This window comes from Martes martes (assembly GCF_963455335.1).
Source record: "Martes martes genome assembly, chromosome: 15".
NCBI classification, from domain to species: Eukaryota; Metazoa; Chordata; class Mammalia; order Carnivora; family Mustelidae; genus Martes; species Martes martes.
The window spans coordinates 66212964-66239418 of record NC_137903.1 but is presented as its reverse complement, the minus strand read 5'-3'; the positions used below and the strand labels follow the sequence as shown (position 1 = coordinate 66239418).

Below are 26455 nucleotides of genomic sequence, written 5' to 3'. Positions count from 1 at the left end.
CTGTCTCTTTCTCCCTCAAATACACACACACACACACACACACACACACACACACAATTTGCAAAGGATATCAAGTAACTTGTAAACATAGTGCTGTGACTATACACATCTTTAGTGAAATATATCCTAAGGACAAAAAAAATCTATAAAAAATATTGACTTTTACTTAGAAGTTTTATGAATATTGTAAGGTGATGATATAATTTTAAGACTATGGTATGCATTCACACAGCAGAAAGCAAATAAGCAAATAAATATTCTAACACTATTGGCACAAAGTTTTTCCAGGTAAGAAAAAGATGAGGCAAACATAAAACCATTAAAAGTTAACATAAACTCTGTTATGTTAGATTTGAATTGAATATATCAACATTGTCTAAACCCATGACTTTAAAAAAAAAAAAAAAAAGAATAACTCTTAGTTTCAAGTAAAGGCCAAGAAGACATGGTATTCCAATAACAATGTGTACATTCTAGTACACATTTCTAATAGTTACCAAATATCATTACTCACTAAAAGGAACCTTGTCTCCTTGAAGAAATGGTTGATTTCAGGTGCAAGAAAAATATAAGATAAGCCTAGGACATCTAGTTTTTCTACAAGCAAAGAAGTGTTCAAAGATAGATACATCATGTCAAAAGGACACAAAAGTCAACATGAAAGGGCTCCTACTGGCCAAATTTAGCATCAGAAGAAGGAGTAACTGCAAATAATTTTAATATGTTGGGGAAAAAATTTAAATGCTTGAGTCCTTGGTGGGACTCAAACCTGGAATGCTAGAAGAGAGAGACAGAGAGACGGATGCCAGCCAGTAAATGTAGAGGGAACGCTAGATGTGGAAAATTACCACTTTGCAAGTCCCAGTGTGATAACTAAATAAAGAAGAAAATTACCAATGAATTTTAAAACTTTTAAGTGAAAGATTGTTGGAGAATATTCACATAGTACCAAATTATCACCCACAGATTAGTTACTAGTTGTAAATAGAAAATATGCCTTTATGTTTTGGTGTGTGATCACTCAGAAAGAGCTAACCTTGATAACATTTGGAAATAACACATCGATAACCATCAGTCTTCCATTGTTCCTAATCGATTTCAATTATCTAATTTTCTTTGCCTCATGACTGGGACAAAACCTGTAATATAGAAAAGCTGCCCCCAAACATCCTTGTGCCATTGACACAGAGAGTATCCAATATCCTGTGAAGGTTTTAATCTATTTCACACCCTTTTTCTCACTTCTCATTTTATGTTTACTTTTTATATTATATTGGTCACATTGGTTTATTTGAATGCTTTTTTTTCTAGCATAGGCATTAGATTGACTAATTCCACTGTTTTTCTGTTTCCCAATTCCATAACCTCTGCTTCTACCTTTATTATCTTCTTACACTAATTTTCTTTAGCTCAATCTCATTTCTTGTGATATTTCATGTCTCATAATTTCAGGAAATAAATAATTCATTCATTTTTAACATTTTTTTAAGCAAAGTGAAGTTAGGCCTTTCCTTCCAACCACAGGGAAACGTTTTATTTTTGTTGTTTTATTGTTTTTGCAGTAATCTTTATTGTATGTTTGATTTTCTCTCTGGTTTTTAATTTTGATCCACAAAATAGAGGAGAGTTCTCTTAAGTTTTCAAGTGCTTATAGGCTTTTTTTTCCACTTAAACTTTCTTCTTGGTTTCTTCTTTTATTATAGACACCATGATTTTTTTTAAGGTGCTTTTTAAATGATGTGGGAAGTTATTGATTTTTTGGATCTGATAATTAATTTTTGTGAAAGTTGTTTGGAAATTGAGAAGAATATATGATCTGCCCTTCCCTCTCACTGTTGGCTCTCTTGTTCTCTATTATTCTGTGTACTTGACCTGTCTTAATAATATTTTAAATTCCTGACATTTTTTTCCTAAACTGTCATTTGTGTTTCTAAGATATTTAAAAATATGTATATTTTGGCTGCTAGTTACTAGATGCATAAAACCTCATGGTAATCACATGAGCTAATAATGGGTATTAGCTGTTTAAGACTAAAACTCCATAACCTAGCCTCCGCATCCTGAGTCTCCTGCCCTGCCCGTCCTTCAGCCTCACTACCCTCCAACCTTCTCATCCCTTCCCATCCTGTAACTCTAGCCTTCCTCCTAGTGTTCAAACACACCCTGCTCGGCTACCACAGGGCCTTTGCACATGGCTTACCCTCCTTGGGGAGATCTTCTCTAAACAATTTATCTAGATAATGCCAACTCTGCTTTCAAGTCCAAATCTAAATATCTTTTCATTCTAACTCAGTCTACAACTTCACAGTCTAAATTCAGTTCTGCTTTAGATGTTTTCGTGGTACCTTATAGCTTTTCTTCCTAGTACTGATCACAATTAGCAACTCTGTTTTCATCAGAATAGTGTAGTATAAAATTATTGTACAGTATGAGTCTCTCTTGCTAGTCTATAAGCCCCACAAGGTCATGGATGGAGACTGTTTTGCCCACTACTGTGTTCTCACTTACGAGCATAATGTCTGGCCCATAGTAGGCACAGCCTCCTAGTACATTTAACATTCACCGTCAAGGAACTCACCTACCTAACTATAATCTGGGACAGGGAGGTAATTTAAATTGAGTCACCAAGTTTCCAGCAATGGAGAGAAAAAAAATTTAATGCATATATTTAACCCTTAACAACATGGAAGTTGGGACGCTGAACCCCGTATCACCCAAAATCCACATACAACTTTTGACTCCCCGAAAACCTAACTACTAATAACATAAACAGTCAATCGACACATATTCTGTATGCTGTATGTATTACGTACCGTATTCTTACAATAAAGGAAGCTAGAGAAAAGACAATGTTGTTTTAAAAAATCATGAAGAGGAGGAATACAGTCACAACATCGTGCTGTAAAAAATCCGTATCTAAGGGGACCCACAGTTCAAGCCTGTGTTGTTCAAGGGTCAACGGTAGATGCGTACAAAGTACATATGCACGTGTTTCCTGTTATGACTGCTTCCTTCTGCTTCCAGAGAACACAGAAACTAGGAACACAGAAATACGCGTGGGGATATGTGTAAGTATCTGGAGTTTTAGGGAAACGTGTGCTCCAGTTTTACTGAGAATGTCTCCATTTTTATCACTGACGCAGAAAACACGAATTAGCCTTTACTCTGCTTATGAAGGTACCGACTGTTTTCTTTCAGCTCCTGAATAATTTCTTCAAGGACCCCTTCCCGGAAGAATTCTTGGTTCTCTTCAGAAACTGGGTCAAGGACGCCCATCCCGTGGTTAGCAAGCTGAGCCTTCAGAAGATCGCCCGCATGGCGCCCGTTGTCAATGAGGCACGTGAGGGCGGTCCGGGCGCGCCGCCGCCGTGGCGGTCTAGGGCCCCCCGCTGCTCGGGACCCTTCCTGAGCACGCGCGGCCGCGTCTCCGTTTCTGCGGCCTGAGACGATTCCGGAGCCTGGGTCGAACGGGAGCAGTGTGGTAAGCAGGCTCAGGAGCTTCACCACCCTGCTTCTGCTTTTCCCGGAAGATCATTCACGGCCCTTGGGACGGACCAACGTCGTCCTACACAACCTCCTGGAGTCTAAGCCACACACACACGGAAGTTCATGGCCCCTCCGGCCTACACACCCGCCGCCACACTGACTCCTGTCCTTCCGCTCCGCACACTCCTCCTGCCCCGTACACGTTCACTTTTGTCTGCTTCTCGACTCGGGTCCAATTCTCCCGACTGTTCGGACCTGGCAGGTGCGTTCCTCTCAGGGCCACGTCCACCCTGAGCCCTCGCTTACACGGGACTCTATACCGGGGGGGGGGTTCTCTGTCTGTGCTGCTAGAACCGGCAGGATCAGCCCCTCCCAGAAACTGGTATAAATCGAAATTGTCGTGGCCCCCCCGCCGAGCTGGGGCCTCAGAGGTCATGCAGGTGGGGCCAAGACTCCAGGGGGTCCTAATAACTTAAACTTGAGAGCCACGGCCTTACACGCTTTCCTACCGAGTCACGTGACTACTTCTTGCCTTCCCGGAAGATCCAATCTAAGCACGTTTTGTGATGCTCTTATAAATTCTTTTTTTAAAGTTTTTATTTAAATTCCAGCGAGCAAACAGTGTGATCAGCTTCAGGTGCACCGCGGAGTGATTCAACACTTACACGCAACACACCCAGTGCGGCCCTATCACAAGTGCCTCCTTGAGCCTCACCACCTGTTCCACCCATCCCAGAGCACCTTGCATAATGGGGTTATGCTGATTCTGTAAATCACTGTTGATTTAATAAGTTTAATAATCAACCTGTGTTTACCTATTCAGCATTGTCTCTGAAAGCTCAAAGGCTGTCCGTTGGGCACCCATTTTGCATTTAGAATGAAATGAGCCATAATCGGTTCGCTTTCAGTAAGTCACAGCAGTCAGTGTACATTCTTTTAGTATCAGAGTTATGTATTGCCTTGTCTAGCACTCTTCCCAACGTTTTTAATGACTGCAAGGAAGATTCCGGGTCCAGGCTGTCTAGGAGACTAAGAGAGAAACAGTGGAGCGTGAGCTGGGCTGAGGTCGCGTACCATCTCTTGGTAAAGAGCCTTCCAGCCAAACACCAGGCCTCTGGCTGTTATTTTGCAAATCGTATTTCTTTATTTCTTTCGCTGCTTCTCTTTCCGGTCTTTGCTTCTCTCCCTTGGTGTCTCCTTTTTGCCCTTTTCCTTGCTTTCTGTTCTGCTGTCTTGGATCAGCCACTGAGTCTCATGACCCGGCTCAGCAGCTCAGGGGCTCTCGTGCCCACACGGGTCACCAGCACCTGGTTTAGAGGTCACCGTGCTCATGCTGTGCTGGCGAATGCTTCGCCGCCGGCTCTCCGGAAACACCACCTGTTGCTCTGGGGTACCCTCACCGTGGCTATTTCAAGCTATCAAAGGGACATCATTAAACACAGAACTGGGGAGAGATGCCTGGTAGCGCGTCATTATTTAATGTTCCCACCAGACAGATATATTACCTGTCAGGAGCCTCAAGGGCACGTAAGAGTCCAGAGAAGCAAAAGAAATAGGAAGTCGTGGGTTTTGAGTATTTATTACCTTGGCTTTATTTCTTCCTAGTTTTCCAAAACTCATTTTTTAATAGTGAATTTTTAATTGTAACCTCAGTGTAGTTAACATGCAGTGTTCCACTCGTGTCCGGCGGCCCGCGCGCTGATGCAGCGATTCTGGACATTCCTCGGTGTTCATCGTCAGCGACTCTTAACCCCCTTCCCCTCCGGCAACCACCGGTTCGTTCTCTAGAGTTGAGAGTCCGTTTGAACGATCCGCTTACAGAAGTTTTGACAATTGGACAACTGCATCTCGGGAGGCAAGCCCAGCCCACGACCGCACGCGGCCCAGACCCAGACGTGTGTGTGCCGAATGCTGCGTCACGTCTCCTTCTAGTTCCAAAATCCAACCATTTCCTCTCTTACACACAGATAGAAAACGTCTGCAGCTTGTTAGTGTCCGTCTTGGATGCCTTCTTTTCAAAAGACAAAACTGTTATAATTCGGGCCTTAATCACCCTTCGAAGACTTCTGGTCAGACTGGACAAGGTGACCTACTCCTCTCTGTGTACTAGAATTGCTTCCAGCTACTGTCCTCTGATGGATCACGTGAGTTACACAGTTAGATATGTGAAATCATTAAGTTTTATAGTTAAGCGGAAGCCCCAGCTGAGGCAATGCTATTACATTTCAGAATAAATCAACAGAAGATAGTCATTTTGTGCACAACTACCATCTCTTCTCCAGAGATGACAATATTAGTCAAATAAGTACTGTCTATATATATATAGTTATATACCTATATACATATATATAACTACTCTATGAGAACCTGGAAAATTTGTCCATAAGAAAGGAGAATCAAAGAGCATCCTCTGTCTTTGGAGGAAAGAGGAAATGTATGTAGCTTAGGGGCTATATCTTGGCTAAGCCTAGCTCTGGACTCCCTGGGTTCAAATCCCTAGTCTGGCTCCTCCCAGCTGGGAAATCTTAAGCGGTTATTCAGTTCCTTATGCTCTGGTCTCCCCACCTGTAAAACAGAGAGAGTAGCAGGTGCATTATGGGCATTAGAGATGACATGTTAATGCCCCCAGTGTGTTTGTTATTATCATAGAAAACACTAATTAAAGGGTATTTCATCAGGATGCCTGGATGGCTCAGTGGGTTAAGCATCTGCCTTCAGCTCAGGTCATGATCCCAGGGTTTTGTTACCCAGTCTCATTTCAGGCTCCTTGCTCAGAAGGGAGCGTGCTTCTCCTCTGCCTGCCTCTCACCCTGCTTGTGCTCACTCTCTCTCTCTGACAAATAAATAAAATATTTAAAAAAATAAATAAAAGGTCTTTCATCAAGAAGTTATGCATTTTGAAAACTCTTGTTTTGTATGGTAAATGTATTCCAGAAAAGTTGGATGACAGTAACATATTTTAATAAGCAAAGACACTTTGGTATGCCATAGGGAATATTTATTTTTAAAGACTTCTGTAATGAGTCGTTTGTGAATTGGAGAATTATTTCATAGAAAATTATTTTCCAAAAATTTCTAAGGTCTTAATTATTCAGATTTCATTGAAGAAAGCATAGTATTAATAAGCTATAGAAAGAAATCATTTGGGGCACCTGGGTGGCTCAGTGGGTTAAAGCCACTGCCTTCAGCTCAGGTCATGATCCCAGGGTCCTGGGATCGAGCCCCACATCGGGCTCTCTGCTCAGCAGGGAGCCTGCGTCCCTTCCTTCTCTCTCTCTCTGCCTGCCTCTATCTACTTGTGATCTCTGTCTGTCAAATAAATAAATAAAATCTTAAAAAAAAATTAAAAAAAGAAAGAAGTCATTTAATGACAAGTATTATTTTCAAAATAACATAATGATAATAATAATGGCTGGGTTTATCGAGCATTTACTAAGTACCAGTCACTATTCTAAGGGTTCTACATGTACTAACTCATATAATTCTCTAAACAACTATTACTATTATCCAGTGTACATACAAGGAAAATGAAGCAAAGAGAAGCGAATATTTGGCCAAGTTCACACAGCTAAATAAGTAGTTGGAATGTCCATGTGAAAAAATATTTCAAAGTGAAATCACTTGGAGGGAAAATTAAACTAAACTAAACTAAATAAACAATCATACCACACCAAATGAAAAGAAGCAAAATCAGAGAGAAGAGAAAATTAACAAATATCAATTTAACTTAAGTCATTCCTTGGAGGTTGAATGTTTGAAAAATATTAGGATATCAGGGAAGCTATGATACTGTGTTTCTCCATATTTAAAGAAAAACAATGATAGGCACGCAGCCCCCAGGCTCCCATGGCCACTTCCCCCAGGCACGACACAAGGCCTTGCCTCCCTGGGGCAGCAGCTCCACACAGCACCTGAACTCCAAGCTCCACAGCAAAGCTGATGGTGAGAACATTCTAAAAGGCCCCAGCCCATGTTCCCGGAGGGAGAGATGACAGAGTTGGTGAACACTTGTCAAGACCACAATTCTTTAGCGACCTGCATAAACAAAAATGGCAACTTTGCTAATTTGAGAATTTACCCACATGGACTGGTGTTGTTGGGTCTTCAGAGTTATCACAAGTCTTTTGAACAAAATAGAGGAAAGAAGGAAAGAATTAAGTCAGGACAGTACTGGGCAGGTGAAGCGATGACCACCCATAGTTCGGGGAAGGGCCGTTGATAGGTACTGGCCCACCGCCGACGGTCGTCTGGTTGAGGAAGACATAGATATAGTGGTATATGATGAGATTCACTTCATCAAAGCATTAAAATTCTACAATAGAAGCAGTTCGGGAATATTCTTATCCTTAGTGGGGCTGTTTACTCCGGGCCATCATGTGCAGTGGGAAAGATGAAAGTGGCAAAGACACCCCGATTCTGGGGCCGGAGATGGGCCATATTACTTGAAATAGTCAACCTGGAACCAAAGACAGTCACTCTGGTAAGAGATTGGCCAAATGGACGGATGTAAGAAATACATGCGAGAAACACGTGGGGGCGTCTTACACAATCTTAGAGGAGGCTGCTCTCAGGTTCTAGGAGACCACACCAGCGCTGAAGAGGTAAACCCAAGAAGGGAGAGAGTCTGACCACAGGATTAACGATCGGACAGCTGTTCCAATCCCATGTCTCCAGAAGAAGATTCCACAGGGGAGTTCCTCAGACTGATTCTTGACCTCTCAGTAAAAGTACTGAAACAGGATGGGAAATATTTTACACAGGGTAACTGTGTCAGTTTGAGGGAAGCCCTGTCGCTCTATGAAGAACAGCATGGGCACCTGTATTGTCCTGTGGAATTCTCAAAGGAGTTCCTCCGTGTCCCTTCATACTTGGACTTGTGGGTCTTTTACAGTTTGGACGAAAGCTAAACCTTGAAGACCAGTATCCCCTAACTGCCTGACTCACACCGCTCTAGAGTGCGGCTTATGAAGACATATTTGCAAATAGTCTTCCTGACCTTCCCACGCCATACTCGAGATCAGTCTGAGTCAGGCAATTGACTGTGAATTCCTTCCATTTTCTTTTCTTTAATTATTATTTTTCATTTTTAAAAAAGCAAGTAGAAAGTGTATATGTCGATGACCTGGGGGGGTGTGATTTTGTTTTGGGTTTTTTTTCTTTGAAAGTCATCTGAAGAATGATTAGACAGCACAGGGAAGGCTGCTAAATGTACTGAGCCCCTCGAGTGTGATTTTTGTTATTTTTTGTGGGGGAGGTTTGCTTTTTTATTTTTGCTTTGGTAGACTTCAAATTTGGTTGTTTGGAGGAATGAACATCAATGTTCTTGACGCTGTTACCCAAAAAATTGACCTTTTATGGATAAATATTAAAATATGGTGCTTATAAGAAAGAGTGAAGAAAAAAATGAACAGCAATGATTTGATTAAAAATACAAATGAGAAAAGAATTAAAAAGAAAAGAAAAAAATAACTTGCTCAAGCTTACTCATCTTTGGGGGACAAAACTGGAATTTCGGCAGGTGTGGGGCACTTCAAAGCTCTTTGCACTAGTCTAGCTGGGCTTTCAATGGTTAGCGCACGACTTCCTGTAGACCAAGGGTACAAACAGGTAACCCTCAGATGAATGCACCTTGCGGTGTGTTAAGCTTGACTCTCAAACAGTGTAAGTCCGATATTTTTAAACTGGGAGATTTCTCACAGAAATCTGAATTTTTCATGAAGTTTCAGAAGATTTGAGAACACCGGAGCCCACCGGCCTCCTTGGCAACAGTCCGCAGGAGGCTGATGCCCTCTCGAGAGAGGCCCAGAGCTTTCTTTTGTCTCAGCCTCCTTCGTCTCCCTGCTTTCCTTCAATGCCACCTGCTTTGCTCATTTACACCAGCTTTCCCGCCCTTAGGGCATGTTTCGATGACCGTTGCTTTAGGTTTTTGCTTTGATCCACACTTACTACCTCAGGGAAGGAACATAAGAAGGTGTATTAGCCATTTGTCTTTTGTTGGGAATATATCTGGTATGTTCCGGAGAAGAGAAAGTTAAAAAAAAAAAAATGAAATCATGAACATTTCTAAAAACTGGAAAGTGATATTATATTTTTAAAAAATTAACCTCTTCTCTAACTTGCAGTTTTTCTTTTCTAGCTTTTTATAATCCCATAACCTTCCTATCTGGCATAAGCAAGCCCTTAGAAACCTGGTTCCATGCCAGTGTGCAAAGATCTCCCATTGGTATTCCTTGGCAATCTGCAAAGGTCTACAGCATTCAAATACACCAGGTTACTTTACTTTAAGTACATTTATAGAAATTATTTCCAGGTTATACAGATTATTCCAGTTTATCTTTTTAGGACATTATTAAATACTGTCTTCCTAAATTTAAGAACCACTTTTCACAGGAAATTTTTCTAATGCATTTTGAATTTTGGTAAGCAAATCTTTATTTTACAATCAAAAAGAGTTGACTACTTAGACCCTGGTAAATCTTTTCTAAAAATAAGCCATAGGGATGCCTGGGTGGCTCAGTCGGTTAAGCGTCTGCCTTCAACTCAGGTCATGATCCCGGGTCCTGGGATTGAGTCCCGCATTGGGCTCCCTGCTTAGCGGGGACCCTGATTCTCCCTTTACCCCTCCTCCACTTGTGCTCTCTCTCTGACAAATAAATAAATGACCTTAAAAAAAATTTAAGGGGCACCTGGGTGGCTCAGTGGGTTAAAGCCTCTGCCTTCAGCTCAGATCATGATCCCAGGGTCCCGGGCTCCCTGCTCGGCAGGGAGCCTGCTTCCCTGCTCGGCAGGGAGCCTGCTTCCCTGTCTCTCTCTGCCTGCCTCTCTGCCTACTTGTGATCTCTGTCTGTCAAATAAATAAAAATCTTTTAAAAAATTTAAAAAATGATAATGATAATTATATATGTATGTATGAACACATATCTATATGGTATATATACACATATAGTATATGTACATGTAAATATATTTAAACATATATGTTTATATATATGATATATAAATATATATTTATATTTAATATGTATTATATTTGTATATAAATAAATATATGTATATATTATACATAGTATATAAATAAATATATAAAAATATATATATGGGAGATACATATCTCCCACTGCTTAAAGAAAAGAACCCTAGCGATAGCCTCAAACGAGGCCTTTCTCTGTGCGCATATTCTAGAGTAACGGAGGCATCCGGAGCATGGCCATTCAGCACTTCGGCGAATTACTCAGGGACATGAGTGAGTACACATGGATGCTGAATGATGTGATTCTTGGAGGTTTGGTGCCTCTGATCCTGTTTTTGGAAGACACAGAAATTAGAGTCGTTCAAGTAAGTCCTACAATCTTGTTTTTCTTAGCTTCGCAGAGAACCGCGGTGTTTTGTGTAACCGCAGATGAGCAAACCCTCAGTGGCCCTTTTCTGCTCCGCAGGCATGTAAGTATACGTTATCGATCTGCGTCTCGGAATTAAACTGGCCAACGTGGCATTTGCTCAAGGACGAGTTTTACAGCTTCGAGGTGGTGGTGCTCAGCGTCTGCAGCAACCTCGTAAGTGGCCGTGAGAGCTACAAAGTTACAAAGTTGGCTTCAAAGGCGACCCCGAGTGATGAAAGTCACGTAATAACCTGAGTAACACCAACAAACAAGAGAGTGAAGAGATTCCTACCCCTAGTTTTAAACTGGCCCTGACTTGATAGAAGCAACCAAGCTCTTCTTTCTGGAAGCCTCTCCAGAGGGAGCAAATGTGCTTTTTCCAATGACTGAGTATTTTTTCTTCATTTTATTCTCAGCTTACATCTCATGAGAACTACATTACATATTTGATATCTGATACCTTAGGATTCCTGCGAAGCTCCCGAGTATATCTGAGGAGAGCGTCGGTTATTTTAATAGGTAAAGAAAATCCGATTCTCATTATCTAATGTTCCTTATAAGGTACAGAATAGGGTAGCAGCTGCAAGTATTTCTTAAAAAAATATAAATTTTCTTTGTTTATGATGGACAAAACTGCCATGGTGATATCTATGAATCGAAGTTAATGCACATGATGAGAATAGAGTTCTACTTTCTAATGCAGTGAGTTTTGCTGTGTGATTAAATTCTCATACAAAGTGTACCCAACAGGATGAATTTCAAATTTAGGATGGTGGCAAACCACTGCTAACCATTCCCCTTCACTGCTTAACAGTCACTACCCAAAGAATAAGAATAATATAAAAAATACAAATACCATCTTTAATAAAACATAGACCTCTCTAACCACAAACTACAACAAATGAGGAAATGCTACCAAATCCAGCAAAGTTTTTTTTTTTTAATGTTGTGGGGGGGAGGGGATATGAAGGAAGATTCCAACAGAAGATACCTAAGGTTTTTGATCTTGGACAAACCTGACCAAAAAGTGCTTTTTTTCCCATTAAATTATCACTGTAAAGATCAAAATTAGCAAACGTTTAGTCGGAATGACAGGAAGTGAGCTCCCAGTTTGACCGCGGGATCTTTCCTCAGCCCTAGTTGGCATCACGGAATAGCAGGACCACCAAGGACTGAGGAAAAACGGTCGTGTTGTCCTGGTGGAGGAGACCCTGTCAGTCAGTCAGGGTAGAAGACCAACTGAACTGTGGTCGTCACTAGAGCTCCTGACCTTTGTTGATCTCAGAGGAGTGCGGGGACACGACATACAGAAAGCCCTGCATCATCAGAGCTGTATGTCAATCCAGAAAGAATTCTGCTATCCTGAATTCTACCCTGGAACTTTCCACAAACACTGTATTATATATTCTGTATATAGTCTGTATGTAATATTGCAAGATCCAAAAATAAGGAATTAAAAAAGCATTATCTTTCTACAGAGGTATTTCCAGGGTGAAAATAGAGGAAAAAAGAAAAACAAAGCTTAGAAAATGTTTCTTTTTTTTTTTTTAAGATTTTATATATTTATTTGACAGAGAGAAGAGAGATCACAAGTAGGCAGAGAGGCAGGCGGGGGTGGGGGGGGGCAGGCTCCCCACTGAGCACAGAGTCTGATGTGGGGCTCGATCCCGGGACCCTGAGATCGTGACCTGAGCTGAAGGCAGAGGCTTAACCCACTGAGCCACCCAGGCACCCCTAGAAAATGTTTCTACGGACCAGATAAAAATGAGGATATGTATTTCTGTGAATCCAAAACTTTTTTATATAAAGATCTAAGGTATAGATACAAACACATAGGAAATATAGGATGGGAAAATGGGAGCTCAGGAAAAATAAGTTTTCAAAGTATGCAGGGAAGCATAAGAAAAAAATATATAACCATTATTAAAAAGTACACTACAACCAGCAGAAGAGAAAATACATATTGTTGATAACACAGTAAAAGACAAGGGGTACAGGGCTGAAAAATTCTAGCAAAAGGAATGAAAACCAGCAAGAAACAGCTTGAAAAACTAAGGGACAATGAGAGATATGGAAGATAAATAAAAGACATCACTCATCCTGGGATAACTAAAATCAAAGCCACAATGAGATACAACCTCATACCCGTCAGAATGGCTAAAATTAATGACTCAAGGAAAAAATAGGGTGTGGAGAAAGGGGAACACTTCTGCACAGTTGGTGGGAAGGCAAACTGGTGTAGCTACTCTGAAAAACAATACAGAGTTTCCTCAAAAAGTTAAGAACAGAGCTACCCTATGGGCCAGCAATTGCACTACTAGGTATTTATCCAAAGGATCCAAAAATGCTGATTTGAAGGGGCACGTGCACCCCAATGTTTATAGCAGCACTATCAACAATAGTCGAATTATGGAAAGAGACCAAATGTCCACCCATTGATGAATGGATAAAAAAGATGTGAGACACACACACACACACACACACACACACACACACACACAAACCATGGAATATTAGTGACCAAAAAGAATGAAATCTTGCCATTTGCAACAGTGTGGGTAGAACTAAACAAAATAAGTCAGTCAGAGAAAGACATATCATATGATTATGATCTTTGTATTAAAATAAAATTCCACCCATATGTGGAATTAAAGAAACAAAACAGGTGAATATAGGGGAAGAGAAGGAAAAGTAGAACAGATAAAAACAGGCAAATCATAAGAGACTCTTAAATATAGGAAACAACCTGAGGGTTGCTGGAGGGGTGGTGGGTTGGGGAAGGGGCTAAACGGGCAGTAGACTTGAAGGAGATCACTTGATTGAGTACAGGATGCTCTGTAGGATCCCTCTGTAGGTGACGGATCAATCAATTCTACTCTTGAAAGCAATACTACACTATATGTTAACTAACTTGACTATAAATTTAAAAAAAAGAAATGGAACTATGCATAAATGATATCCCTGAAGAAGAAAAATTTTTAGAGCAGAAAAAGGAATTCAAAGATACAATTTAAGAAAAAAAGACTTGATTAATAAGCTGAGGTGGTAAATAATTTTTCAAGAAACATTTTATACAGAATACAACATTAAGACATTTCCTAATAAAGTTATGAAACTTCACAGTTAAAGTATTCTTGAGCATTTAGGGGGGGAAAGTCATCTACAAATTACAAAATAAGTAGATCTGTCATTAGATTTCTCCACTTCAGTATTCAACCCTAAAGTACCAAAGACCAGTGCCACAAAATCCTAAGGAAAAAGAAAAGGGGGGGGGGGAGGGAGGAAGAAGGAAGGAAGGAAGAGGGGGAAGGAGGGCAAGAGCGGGAAGAGGCAAGAAGGCAAGAAAGAAAGCGTCCTGGGGGGAAGGGGAGGAACAAGGGAGGAAGGAAAGGAAGAAGCTTGGACGAACTGAAGGAAGGGAGATCCAGAAAAAACCCTGCAATATATACGATATTTCTACTAAAAAAACCTTGCAAATATAACTGAAAGATGCAAAGAAGATTTGAATGAATAGAAAGGTATAAACCATATTTTGGCCAAAAAATCAAAATTTAAAATGTGCATGGAAGGGATGCCTGGGTGGCTCCGTTGGTTAAGCAGCTGCCTTCAGCTCAGGTCATGATCCCAGGGTCCGGGGATCGTGTCCCACATCCAGCTCCTTGCTCCGTGGGGAGCCTGCTTCTCCCTCTGCCTGCTGTTCCCCCTGCCTGTACTCTAATGGTCTCTCTGGAAAATAAATAAAATGGTTTTTTTTTAAATGTGCATGGAATATAGGCATGGAATGAAATGCCAATTTTAAATATCATTAGGGTATTATCTGGGTGGCACAGTCTGTTAAGTGTGGGCCTTCCGCTCAGGCAATGATCTCAAGGTCCTAGAATAGAGCCCCTAATTGGGCTCCCAGCTCAGGGGGGTCTGCTTCTCCCTCTCCATCTGCCCCTCCCCTTGCTCATGTGCATTCTCTCTCTCTCTTTCTCTCAAATAAGTAAAATCTTAAATATAAATAAAGAAAATGAAAAATAATAAAATAAAATATCAGTAGGGCTTTCTTTTCTCAAAAGTGACATATTGATTCTAAAATTAACATAGAATTTATCATACAAGAATATCCAGGAAATTCTGACCAAAAAAAAAAAAGAGAGAGAGAGAGAGAGAGACAGAGACAAAGACAAAGACTAGCTCTATCAGGTATTAATACAGCTACAGAACTTAAAGTCACATGGAATAAATAGATAAACAATACCAGCCAGAAATAACCATCAAAACATGCACTATTTTAAGGTGAATCATGGCTTTAACAGTGATGAAAATATAGAATATTCCTTAAATAGTTCGGGGACACCTGGTGAGCCATCTGGAATTTTTAAAAATTCCTATTTTTTTTAATTCCTATCTTACTTCCTACTTTAAATAAATTTCAGATAGTCAAAGGCTCAAATGCTGAAAATAAAACCATAATAATGATAAGCAAAAATTAGTATGGAAGAATTTGCTTTATAATCAGGGATTGGGTAAGATCTTTCTGAGGTAAAAGTCAAAATCTAGGAATCATAAAGAAAAGATTGATAATCTATGAAAAGTGTAAATATTTCTGCAGGGACCACTATAAACAGAGTGAAAAACCAAATTGAGATGAAACACTTATGACACCAAAAATGAAGGGTGAGTTCTTCCTGTCCGAAGGTTCTATACAAATCCGTAAGAAAAGATAACCCATTAGAAAAATGGACACTGAACATGAAAAAAATTATTTGGCTCATTAACATGAAATTTGCATAACTTCATCCAAAAAGTGATGCAAATTGAAATGAAATGTTTCCATCCAACACAATGACAAAGACCAAAAAGTTTTACACTCAATGGTCACCGTGAGGTGGCCAGATGTAGGTAATCTCTTCACCTTATTGGTGAGAATGTAAATAGCCACCACCTGTAAGAAGAGCAGTTTGGTAGCGTCCATCAAAACGGGAGCTGTGTACTCTTGACTCTGCCTCCTCTCAGGAGGATTTATTCTCGACACGCTTGCATCTGAGAAATGACGTGTGTACCTAGATATTCATTGCATCATTGGCTTTATAATGCTACCCGTCCTTAGCATGTGGCATCTCTCCCCATCTGTGTTTTCTGATTACCTTCAGCCTTTCAACAGCGTTACTTATACCGAGGAAGAAACAAAAAAGTAAAGGGCAAAAATCAGCTTTTTGTTTCTGGGTCAGCCCCATCTTACAAAGCTTTCTACAAAGTCTCAACCAATGGTGTCTCTTATACCCCCAGTGACCAATCATTAGTTGCAAGAAATGCTTGGAATTATGTTTTGTTTTGGTTGTTGTTTTTTAATTTCTTCAGCGTAACAGAATTCTTTTTTTTTTTTTTAAAGATTTTTATTTATCTATTTGACAGACAGAGATCACAAGTAGGCAGAGAGAGAGAGGAGGAAGCAGGCTCCCTGCTGAGCAGAGAGGCCGATGCGGGGCTCGATCCCAGGACCCTGGGATCATGACCCGAGCTGAAGGCAGAGGCTTTAACCCACTGAGCCACCCAGGCGCCCCCAGCGTAACAGAATTCATTGTTTATGCACCACACCCAGTGCTCCATGCAATCCGTGCCCTCCCTAATACCCACCACCTGGCTCCCCCAACTTCCCAACCCCTGCCCCTTCAGAACCCTCAGATTGTTTTTCAGAGTCCATAGTCTCTCATGGTTCACCTCCCCTTCCAATTTCCCTCAACTCCCTTCTCCTCTCCATCTCCCTATGTCCTCCATGTTATTTGTTATGCTCCACAAATAAGTGAAACCATGTGATAATTGACTCTCTCTGCTTGACTTATTTCACTCAGCATAATCTCTTCCAGTCCCGTCCATGTTGCTACAAAATTTGGGTATTCGTCCTTTCTGATGGAGGCATTTTAATGGGCAAGAAGAAGACAATGATATCAACTGACAGCCAGCAATATGTCATAGCCCAGACATGTAAAATTTGAGACTTCACATGAGTCTCTCTGGATGTCCAATTATTTGGGGGCCAGTGGGAAGGAAAGATAAGGAGGCCCTGAACCTGCATTTCTTCATGGTAGCAAACTGAGTGGAGTTAACAGTCGCCACACTCATGGCTGGAGCTTGGACTTCCTGTCTACCACTCTCCCCACCACCACCCACTGCCATCTTCCACACAGCTGAGGTCACACTCATGTGGGCCTTGTTGGCATTTTGGTTAATCCGCCATGTTTGTCAAATTTTCAAATTCTGCCTGATCGTTCATTTGTGACTTTCACAACTGCCGTGTCAGGAGAGCCATTCAGTGTTCAGGTGTTGCTGCCTAACTTTGCCACCTGTTTTGTTCCTTTGGTGGTTATGTTGCATTTATGAAATACGTCCCTGCAGTGTAAGAAAGACCCAAATACAGCTGTGGCAGAAACAAGGTAGTAGTTTTTTCTCTCTCACATAGCAGGCCAAGTGCCAGGACATTGGCACCAGCTCTTCTATTGCTCTAGTGTCCTCGTCACAGTTTCCTACATCAAGTCCAAGATGTTTGCTCCAGCACCTGCAACCACTTCTACACGCCAGTCAACTGGAAAGGAAAAACATGTCAAGAGGTCACACCCAATTCCTGAAACAGTTAATATTACCTCTGCTAAATGATCACTAGCCCAGAACACACACATGTTGCCAAAGTCCAAAGAAGTCATGGAAATCTCAACGTCTGCTGGGTGGCCATATGTCCAGCTAAAACACAGCGGTGTTAGTAAGGGAACTAAAGGAAAGAAGCCATTTGACATTGGGCGAAATTAGTACTTTCTAGCGTGGGAAACTTTCATTCATCCATTTGTTTTCTCTATCTCATTCTAAAAGGAATTGCATTGGATTACAAAATTAAGCAGAGGGGAAAAACTTGACATATAAGGATACCCCACAACACTCTTTAAAGGTTTAAGCCCATGCTCCCCCCATGCCAAGAAGAGTAGCTTGAGCTGTAGGATCTGTAGATGGGTTTTGAAAATGATCAATGGTTCTGATTTTTGTGATCACTGTTTTGACTGAAGTAGAGACAATATGAAATCTTGGTGCGGGTTAGATCAGCTTGCATTCACATCTCAGAACGAATGCCCGTTAGCCATGTGACCTCTACCAAGTCACTCAACCTCTGTAGGCTTTGGTTGTATCATTTGTAAAATGAGGATAACAAGAACAGTTTCAAAAAGGCTTTAAAAACCTATCTGAAAACATTTAAGAGCTTTTATAAAGGCAGTGATTCAAAACAGAAGTATAGTATAGTATAATATAGAATACCAAAAGAAGTACACCTGATATCTGGGGATTATTTCCCTTTTTAGGTTTTGCCAATTCTAAATGCAAAAGTGGTGGTTGGGAAGCTGAAAAAAAGTGCAGAAATTTTAGGTTCCACTGAACTGAAAGAACAAAACTTGCAATAGACTGACCATGAGGAGGAACTCTAGTAAATACCCCCCCCCCCGGCTTTCTCGGAACTAAAATAAGATAATAAAATAAAATAAAATATATACATTTAGACAAAAGAAAATAACACTTTTAAAATTTGTAGATGGCTCAGTTGGTTGAGCAGCTGCCTTCGGCTCGGGTCATGATCCCAGCGTCCTGGGATCGAGTCCCACATCGGGCTCCTTGCTCGGCAGGGAGCCTGCTTCTCCCTCTGCCTGCCACTCTGTCTGCTTGTGCTCACTCTTGCTCCTCTCTCTCTCTGACAAATAAATAAATAAATAAATCTTTAAAAAAAAAAAAAATTTTAAAATATTTAGAAAAAAAGAAAAAATATTTAGAACATTGGAAAGAATTCAGAAAAAAACTATTTGAATAATATGAAATTTAGCAAGTTTCCTAGCTATAGCATCAAAATACAAAGATCAATTGGACTTCTATATCCCAGCAATAAATGACCAAGAAACCACATTTTTTAAAAGATTTCGTTTATTTATTTGAGAGAGATAGAGGGGGAGAGCACAGAGGGAGAGTGGGAGGGAAGCAGGCTCCCCGCTGAGCAGGGAGCCAGATGTGGGATTCGACCCAGGACCCTGAGATCATGACCTGAGCCAAAGGCAGACACTTAACCAACTGAGCCACCCAGGAGCTCCAGGAAACAAAATTTTTGAAAATGCCTAATACAACAGCACCAAAAAAAAAAAAAAAATCGTCAGATAGCTCAAAACAAAAGAAAGATGTATAAGACTGATACACAGAAAACTGGAAAATATTGAGAAAGTTTTTAGAAACTTTAGAGTGACGAATCATGTTCGTGGATTAAAGGATTCCATATTATGGCAATGTCAGCTCTCCCCAAACTGATCTGTAGATTCAATGCAATCTCAAACAAAATTTCACGGGGTGTGTGTGTGCGTGCGCGAACGCATGTGTGAAATGAGACAAGCTGATTCCTAACTTTACATGAAAATTTAAATGGCTAGAGAGTAAGCCAAGATAATTTAAAGAACCACAAAGCTGAAGAACTTCTACTACTGGAAGGGTATCAGGACGTGTCATACATGAAGGTAGTGTGGCAGTAGCACTGACAGAATGAAGTCAAGACACTGACCCCCACACGATTTATGTTGTAAATGACTTTGCACAGCAGTGGGGAAACGACTTGTGTTTTTTTTTCTTTTAATGGTGCTGGGTTAATCACGCACACATAAAAAATATACTGACTCCTACTTTATGCATTATAATTGCAGTTTGGTCTACAATCCCAAAGGGTAGAAGTTAAAACAATAAAGCTTCTAGAAATACGTATAGTAGAATATCAGTGTGATCTTGAGACAGCAAATATTTCCTATCAGGACTCCAAAATTCACTAACCATAAATAAAAAGATGGTGAAGTGGACTATATTAAAATTAGAGATTTCTGTTTATTAAAATAAAAAATACAAATGGGAAAGTTTAGTCCTGAAGTAGCAGGAGATATTTGTAAGTCATGTGACATTAAAAAACATTAGTATCCCAAATAAAAAATGCCTACAAATACATCAGTAAAAGATAACTCAATATAAAAAACAGGCAAGATACTTACAGATATTTTATAAATGAAATAGCCAAGTGGCCAAAAAATGCTATATAAAACTTATTAATCATCACCAAAAAAAGCAAAGAAAATCAGGGTGATGCTACTACCAAATCCGTGAGAATAACTGAAAGGAAAAAGACTAACCATGTCAAGTGGCAGAGAGGCTATAAAACAACGGAAAGGTTCATAGTTACTGGTGGGAGTGAAAATTGGTACAACCGCTTTGGAAATTGTTTGGCGGTAATGATTAAAGATGAAGATAAACATATCCATTAGCCAGTAAGTCATCTGGTAGCTACAAACCAAACATTAGTGCATACAAACACACACCAAAATTCATACAAGAATGCCCATAATAACATCATCATTCATAATATTGAATTGAATTGAATTGAATTAAAAACAACACACTGTCCAGGATCAGTAGAACAGGTTTTTTAAAAATGCTGCATTCATAAGACAGAATATCCTATAACAGGGTTCAGCAAACTCTTTCTGTAAAGGACCAGATAGTAAATACTTTAAGCTATGGATTTGTCTGGTCTCTGTCAAAAGTACTCAGCTCTGCAGTTGTAGGGTGAAAGCAGGCATGAGAGCTGTTATGTAAATAAATGAGAAATGGATAAATAAATAAACTATAAATGAACGATCGCTACAATAAGGAGCCTGGATGGGTGTCACAATAATGCTCAAGTTGAGCAAAAGAATATTTTAAAAGGGTGGGAGAGGAGATTGGGAAGGGCATGAGGAAGGTTTCTGGAATGCTGGTACTTGCTCTATTTAAGGTCTAAGTGGTAGCTAGAAGTGTTCACTTTGCAGTCGTTCACCAAGCTGTGCAATTATGATTTGTGTACATTTCTCCACGTAAATATATCTCAATAAAGAGTTTCATTGTGTAGTAATTATTTGAAAGCTCTAAAGGATGTTTCAAAGATAATCTAGAGATGTTTTGCTTTGAAGAAAGCTGTGAAAGCAGCCAGATCAGAGAATGAATTTGCATCCTATATTTTGGGGTAACTTTAATTTTGCTTTGCGCACAGGGTACCTAGCAAAGGTAGGTGGCCACTTACTGCTCAGAGATGAAATCGAAGTCATGCTTGAGGGTAAGTGTTGAAGTTACTATGGAACCTGTACGTATACGTCTAAGTGAATTCACTATTAGTGATCGAGTCCATAGGTGTGTTCTTCCAGCTATTTTGCCGGAGACGGGAGGAGAGTGGTGAGGGGGAGTCCTTGGAAGGACGAGGCTGGAGGGCGTCTCTTCCTTTCCCCGTCCCTGCTTCCCTTCCTTTCTCTTCCGTTTCCTTCTCTTCCCTTCCTTTCTGAGTGTGTGTGTGGGGGGGGGGGGTACTTAAATCTATCCATCCCTCTCATTATTTGAGACCTAACATCCCCTCACCCCCAGGAACTACAGAGTTGAAGGTTTATTCGCTCATTCATCTATCCAACAAATATTTTGCAGCATCTACCATGTGACGGCACTATTGCGGCTGCAGGGCACACAGCAGTGAACGAGGCAAAGTCCCTTCCCTCCAAGACTTTACGTTTCAGAGCGTAGCGGTGCACACATGCACCCAATGCGTCTCCCTCTTGGCCTGTATTTCCTCCCCAGGATCAGATGTACAGACAGGTGAGGTAGAAAACAGGGTGGCAGCCTGCCTGCCTTCCCTTTTCTGATGTGTGTCAGAGAGGTTATTTTCCAGAGAAGTTTGAGATTTACAGCAAAACTGAGAGGAAAGTACAGAGATTTCCCATATGCCTTGCCCGCACCCCACAGCCTGCCGCGATTTGACATCCCTCCCCCGGGGGGCACGTTTGATACAACCGAGGAGCCCGCGCTGACACGACATTATCTTCCTCCCTCTTCCCCCCGCTCGCTCACCCGTCCGCCCGTTTATTCAGCATCTACTTACTGACCGCCTAGCGACGTGAAGCACGACGGCTCTGCCTACGTGTCCCTCAGGGTCGTGTTCTTCCTTCTCTCCTCCCCTCTCCTCGCCACCTCTGCCCTTGCTTTTCCCTCTGAATTTCTTTTTTGTTAGGGAGAAAAGAGCTCCTACAAGCCTGGTATCTGGATAGAATGAAATTAGCATTTTGGCATTCTATGTTATCTCAGACGTTTTTAAAGAATGTAAGTCATTACACGTTGATTTTTTAAACTCCCTTCGTGGCCGTATAACTCTTCCACTTCACATATTCGTGCCAAGGACCGTGGGTTGACAGCCTCATGTTACTGTGTGTGAGCTATTTCATTTTATGATATGCCCGATTTTTACGCGGTTCTCTGTTGAAGAACATGGAGGCTGATTCCAACTTTGTCATCACTATGAGCACTACTGAACCTCTTCATGAATATGTGTTTTTGCTACTTAGAAAGCTCAGCACGTAATAGGCGCTCTGTAACTACTTAGTGAGTGTTCGTATTTTTCTTTACTGAGGTCCGGTGGGGATAAGCAGGTAGAGCTTCCTGGATGCTTCTAGTCAAAATAATGAAAATCGGGGGGTCGGAGAAGGAAAGGAGAGACTCTGTGGAAGGTGGTGGTTCTGTCCGTGGCTAGAGCTTCTCGGCCATGAGAGACACGACTTGCACTAAAAGGCCCTTCTTCTCTTACAGCCATTGACCAGAGGCTTCGCGATGAAGACCCTGTGACCAGGGAGTTGGCAGAGATAACCTACACAGTTTTTAAGGAAATAGCCCATAGACTGACCTCCTCCAACCTTAAACAAATCTTCCGAAGAGTGTTTAACTCGATCTACGCAAGAAAACTGAAGCCTCTTTATCATTATAAGTGGCCCAACAACCCGGCCAGCAGTCCCGGGAGGATTAAGGACACCAAGAATGACAAGGAAGCCCGTATGGATGAGAATTAGGAAACAGTTCAGGAAAGAATGAGATGTTGGTCTGTGGCTCAGAGCACATCTCAGAAGAGAAATGATTTTCCTTTTCCTCTTGATAACGAATCTATACACACATGCTTTCCTGAAGGATGCTAGAAGCCTTTCCTGTCACTTAATTCTCTATGCAAATATCGAAATCCATTGCCTTCCTATGTTTAACAGTGATCGATTAATACAGCTGAAAAATCATATAAACAAAGTGATGAGAAACTCTTGGATTTTTATTTAATCGATAAGCTTCTATTGAACACCTTCTAAGTACCAGGCACTATGCTAGGCAGTGGGGACATCTGGATTATATAAACAAGGTTCCTGTTCTCAGGAAGGTCATGGTCTAGTGACACACCAGTGGGCCTATTTCCATCCTTCTGGGACAGATGCTGCCTAGAGCAGTACTGAAAAAGGAAGAAATGGGACTTGCACGGAGAGAGGAAGGGAAGTAGGGAGATGTTATTTCTGAGGCAAGAAGAGTCCTGGGGGGAAGCTGGAGACTTTGTCATGGACACAGGTGGGCAAGGAAAGAATGGGGAGAGCTGAGTCCTGAGGGGAAGATGATGCTGTGCTAATCACTTTAAACTTTCAAAATGAAAATTGGATAACCCACTCTCGTTAGTAGTGGCCCAATGCCCTCAGGGTGCAGTCGAACACTGTCCTGACCCATCAGAAAGTCCCCAGTGATCTCGCTTGACCTGTGGCTTGGGTTCATCTTTCACTTCCCTCACTGTATCTCCCTCCCACCCTGTCCTCCCCGCCTAACATCAGACCCTCCTGTTACAGGAAATGACTTGTAGTTAGCTGAAAGCCCAGATGATTCAGGAGTTGTGTCTTTGTAGTATGTCCCCTTGCAGTGCATGGATGTTTTCATTTCTCTGGTGTGGGGCAGCAGCCACTGCCTCAGCCTTGGGTCCTCCTTCAGCTCCTCTGATGTAATTCTGTTCACAAAGGACACCAGCTTCTCCTGTGAGCCATGCACATCATCAACACCATCAATGGCAGAGGCCATAGGAGAGTAACATACTTCCAAGACTGTGGGTTTTCCCCCGTCCTCTCCCACTCCCACTCTACATGCCCCTTCCCTTCCCAACTGCGTGCCCTGCAAACATCAAGCTCCAGCATCAATGTGAAGACAACGGCCTTGCTGAGACTACTTAACCTCCAACTCCTTGCGGTCAAATCCCTGATTCTGCCTCTCTACTTGAACCCTGACCAATACTTCTGAGATGCATTTTCCAGACCCCTTTGAACAAGTAGGTTCATGTTGCTCCTATGTTTTGTCTTAGCGTTCCGTGTAGCTTTCATTACATTTCCCCGCCTATAGTGAAATCACTAATTTCTTTCTCTCTCTCTCTGCCCCACAAAATGGAAGCTTCTTGAAGGCAAATATGTTTTACACTCAGTTAAGTACTCTGGCTCAGAATGGATGCTCAAAGGACACATGCCAGATGAACGAGATGCTAACAGGACATGTTTCACTCATGCTTCAGTAAAAGATTTCAGATGTTAATGAGTGTTACTTAATATTGACAATAATGAAAGAATGGATAATTTTAATTTACTCTTTAATTCATATTGCTTCATAGTACCCAGATGTTCCAGAGACCTCACTTTTCAAAATCAGGGCAAATTTCTTTGCCCACCAGAAGACATGAACAGACATTTCTGCAAGGAAGACATCCAGATGGCCAACAGACACATGAAAAAGTGCTCAGCATCCCTCAGCATCAGGGAAATAAAAGTAAAAACCAGAGTGAGATACCACCTCACACCAGTCAGAATGGCTAAAATTAAGAAGTCAGGAAACGACAGGTGTTGACGATGATGCGGAGAAAGGGGAACCCTCCTACACTGTTGGTGGGAATGCGAGCTGGTGCAGCCACTCTGGAAAACAGTACGGAGGTTCCTCAAAAAGTTAAAAATAGAACTACCCTACAACCCAGCAATTGCACTACTATTTACCCTAAAGATACAAATAGAGTGATCCAAAGGGGCACGTGCACCCGAATGTTCATAGCAGCAATGTCCACAATAGCCAAAGTATGGAAAGAACCTAGATGTCCATCAACAGATGAATGGATAAAGAAGATGTGGTGTATATATAGGGTGGGATACTATGCAGCCATCAAAAAATGAAATTCTGCCATTTGCAATGACATGCATGGAACTGGAGGGTGTAATGCTAAGTGAAATAAGTTAATCACAGAAAGATAATTATCATATGATCTCTCTGATATGAGGAATTTAAGAGGAAGCTTGGGAGTTTGTGGGCAGTAGGGAAGGAAAAAATGAAACAAGATGGGATAGGGAGGGAGACAAAAGTTTGTTTCTCAGGAAACAAACTGAGGGTTGCTGGGAGGTGGGGAATAGGGATGGGGTGGCTGGGGGACGGACACTGGGGAGAATCTGTGCTATGGTGAGTGCTCTGAATTGTGTAAGCCTGACGATTCTACCTATACTCCTGAAACAAATAATACATTATATGTTAATATAAAATATATATATTATATATTATATTATGCATATAATATAATATATATTATTTTAATCATAAGCCTACTAACATCTCAAAGTTGAGTCACTCTACAACTCTAATAGTTTGTGCTGTTGCATCTGAAAAAGCAAGGAATGTTTGTAAAATCAGATTAAAATAATGTTAAAAAAAATTTTCCTTGCCCACCTTCTAAACTTGCAAGATGCCTCGTGTGATAGGCTAACTAGTAACCTTACCAAAGAGATCCAATTCCTGATTCCCAGAATCTGTGAGTATGTTACCTTACATGGCAAAAGGAATTTTATATATGTGGTTATTTAAAGGATCTTGAGATGGAGAGATTATGCTGGATTATCTGAGACACCAAATGTAATTATAAGGTCTTTGCAAGGGAAGTTAGATCAGAGAGGAAAGAGATTTTTGGAGATGCAAGACGTTTGCTTTGAAGATGGAGGTAGGGAACAGGAGCCAAGGAAAGCAACTCTAGAAGCCAGAAAAAGGCAAGGAAATAGATTCCCTTCTGGAGCCTCAAGAGGGAGCGTGATCTGACCAACACCTTGATCTTGGCCAGTGAAACTCATTTTTGACATCTGAACTGCAAAACTGTAACATAAGTTGATGTTGTTTTAAGCCACTAAATTTGTGCTAAATTTGACAGAGCAGAAAAAGGAAATGAATACACCTGGATTTCTTTTTTTTTTTTAATGAACTTTTTTTTAAAAGATTTTATTTATTTATTTGACAGACAGAGATCACAAGTGGTCAGAGAGGCAGGCAGAGAGAGAGGAGGAAGCAGGCTCCCCGCTGAGCAGAGAGCCCGATGCGGGGCTCGATCCCAGGACCCTGAGACCATGACCTGAGCCGAACCCACTGAGCCACCCAGGTGCCCCACAGACCTGAATTTCTATAAAACAAAGCAAACCAAACCAAACTATAACTCTCCCTACTCCAAAAAACAAACAAGCAGATTTAGCAAAGAGTGTAATGGACCTTATACAAAGTTTGAGGTTTGAGATTACTGTAAAAGATGTGATATTCTCTGATACTTCTATATTAGACATTTTCTTCAAAGTGTGTTAGGTTACCCTCGCCCTCACTCAACCTACAGTGTAACCTCCTTCATCACCACCTGGTTCTCTCTCCACCCTCTCCCTCCCATCTCCTCTTCCCTC

The 26455-nt window shown here is 41.2% G+C and overlaps 1 protein-coding gene and 1 pseudogene across 2 annotated transcripts in view; both read left to right on the top strand.

Moving 5' to 3' along the window:
• MROH9 (maestro heat like repeat family member 9) overlaps nt 1–22768 on the top strand; it is a gene marked incomplete at both ends in the record, with an annotated part of 79672 nt that extends 56904 nt beyond the window's left edge. Inside the window, 8 exons of the mRNA XM_080824517.1 lie at nt 3199–3438; nt 4729–4947; nt 5454–5630; nt 10669–10821; nt 10923–11108; nt 11282–11384; nt 20938–21000; nt 22512–22768. Of these exons, the coding sequence (XP_080680643.1) occupies nt 3199–3438; nt 4729–4947; nt 5454–5630; nt 10669–10821; nt 10923–11108; nt 11282–11384; nt 20938–21000; nt 22512–22768 (1398 nt within the window). The remainder of the gene's footprint in view (nt 1–3198; nt 3439–4728; nt 4948–5453; nt 5631–10668; nt 10822–10922; nt 11109–11281; nt 11385–20937; nt 21001–22511) is intronic.
• LOC308356044 (spermine synthase-like) lies at nt 7475–8400 on the top strand (annotated as a pseudogene). Its single transcript has one exon. The product of its transcript is annotated as a spermine synthase-like (transcript).
• Nucleotides 22769–26455: the final 3687 nt, after the last annotated feature.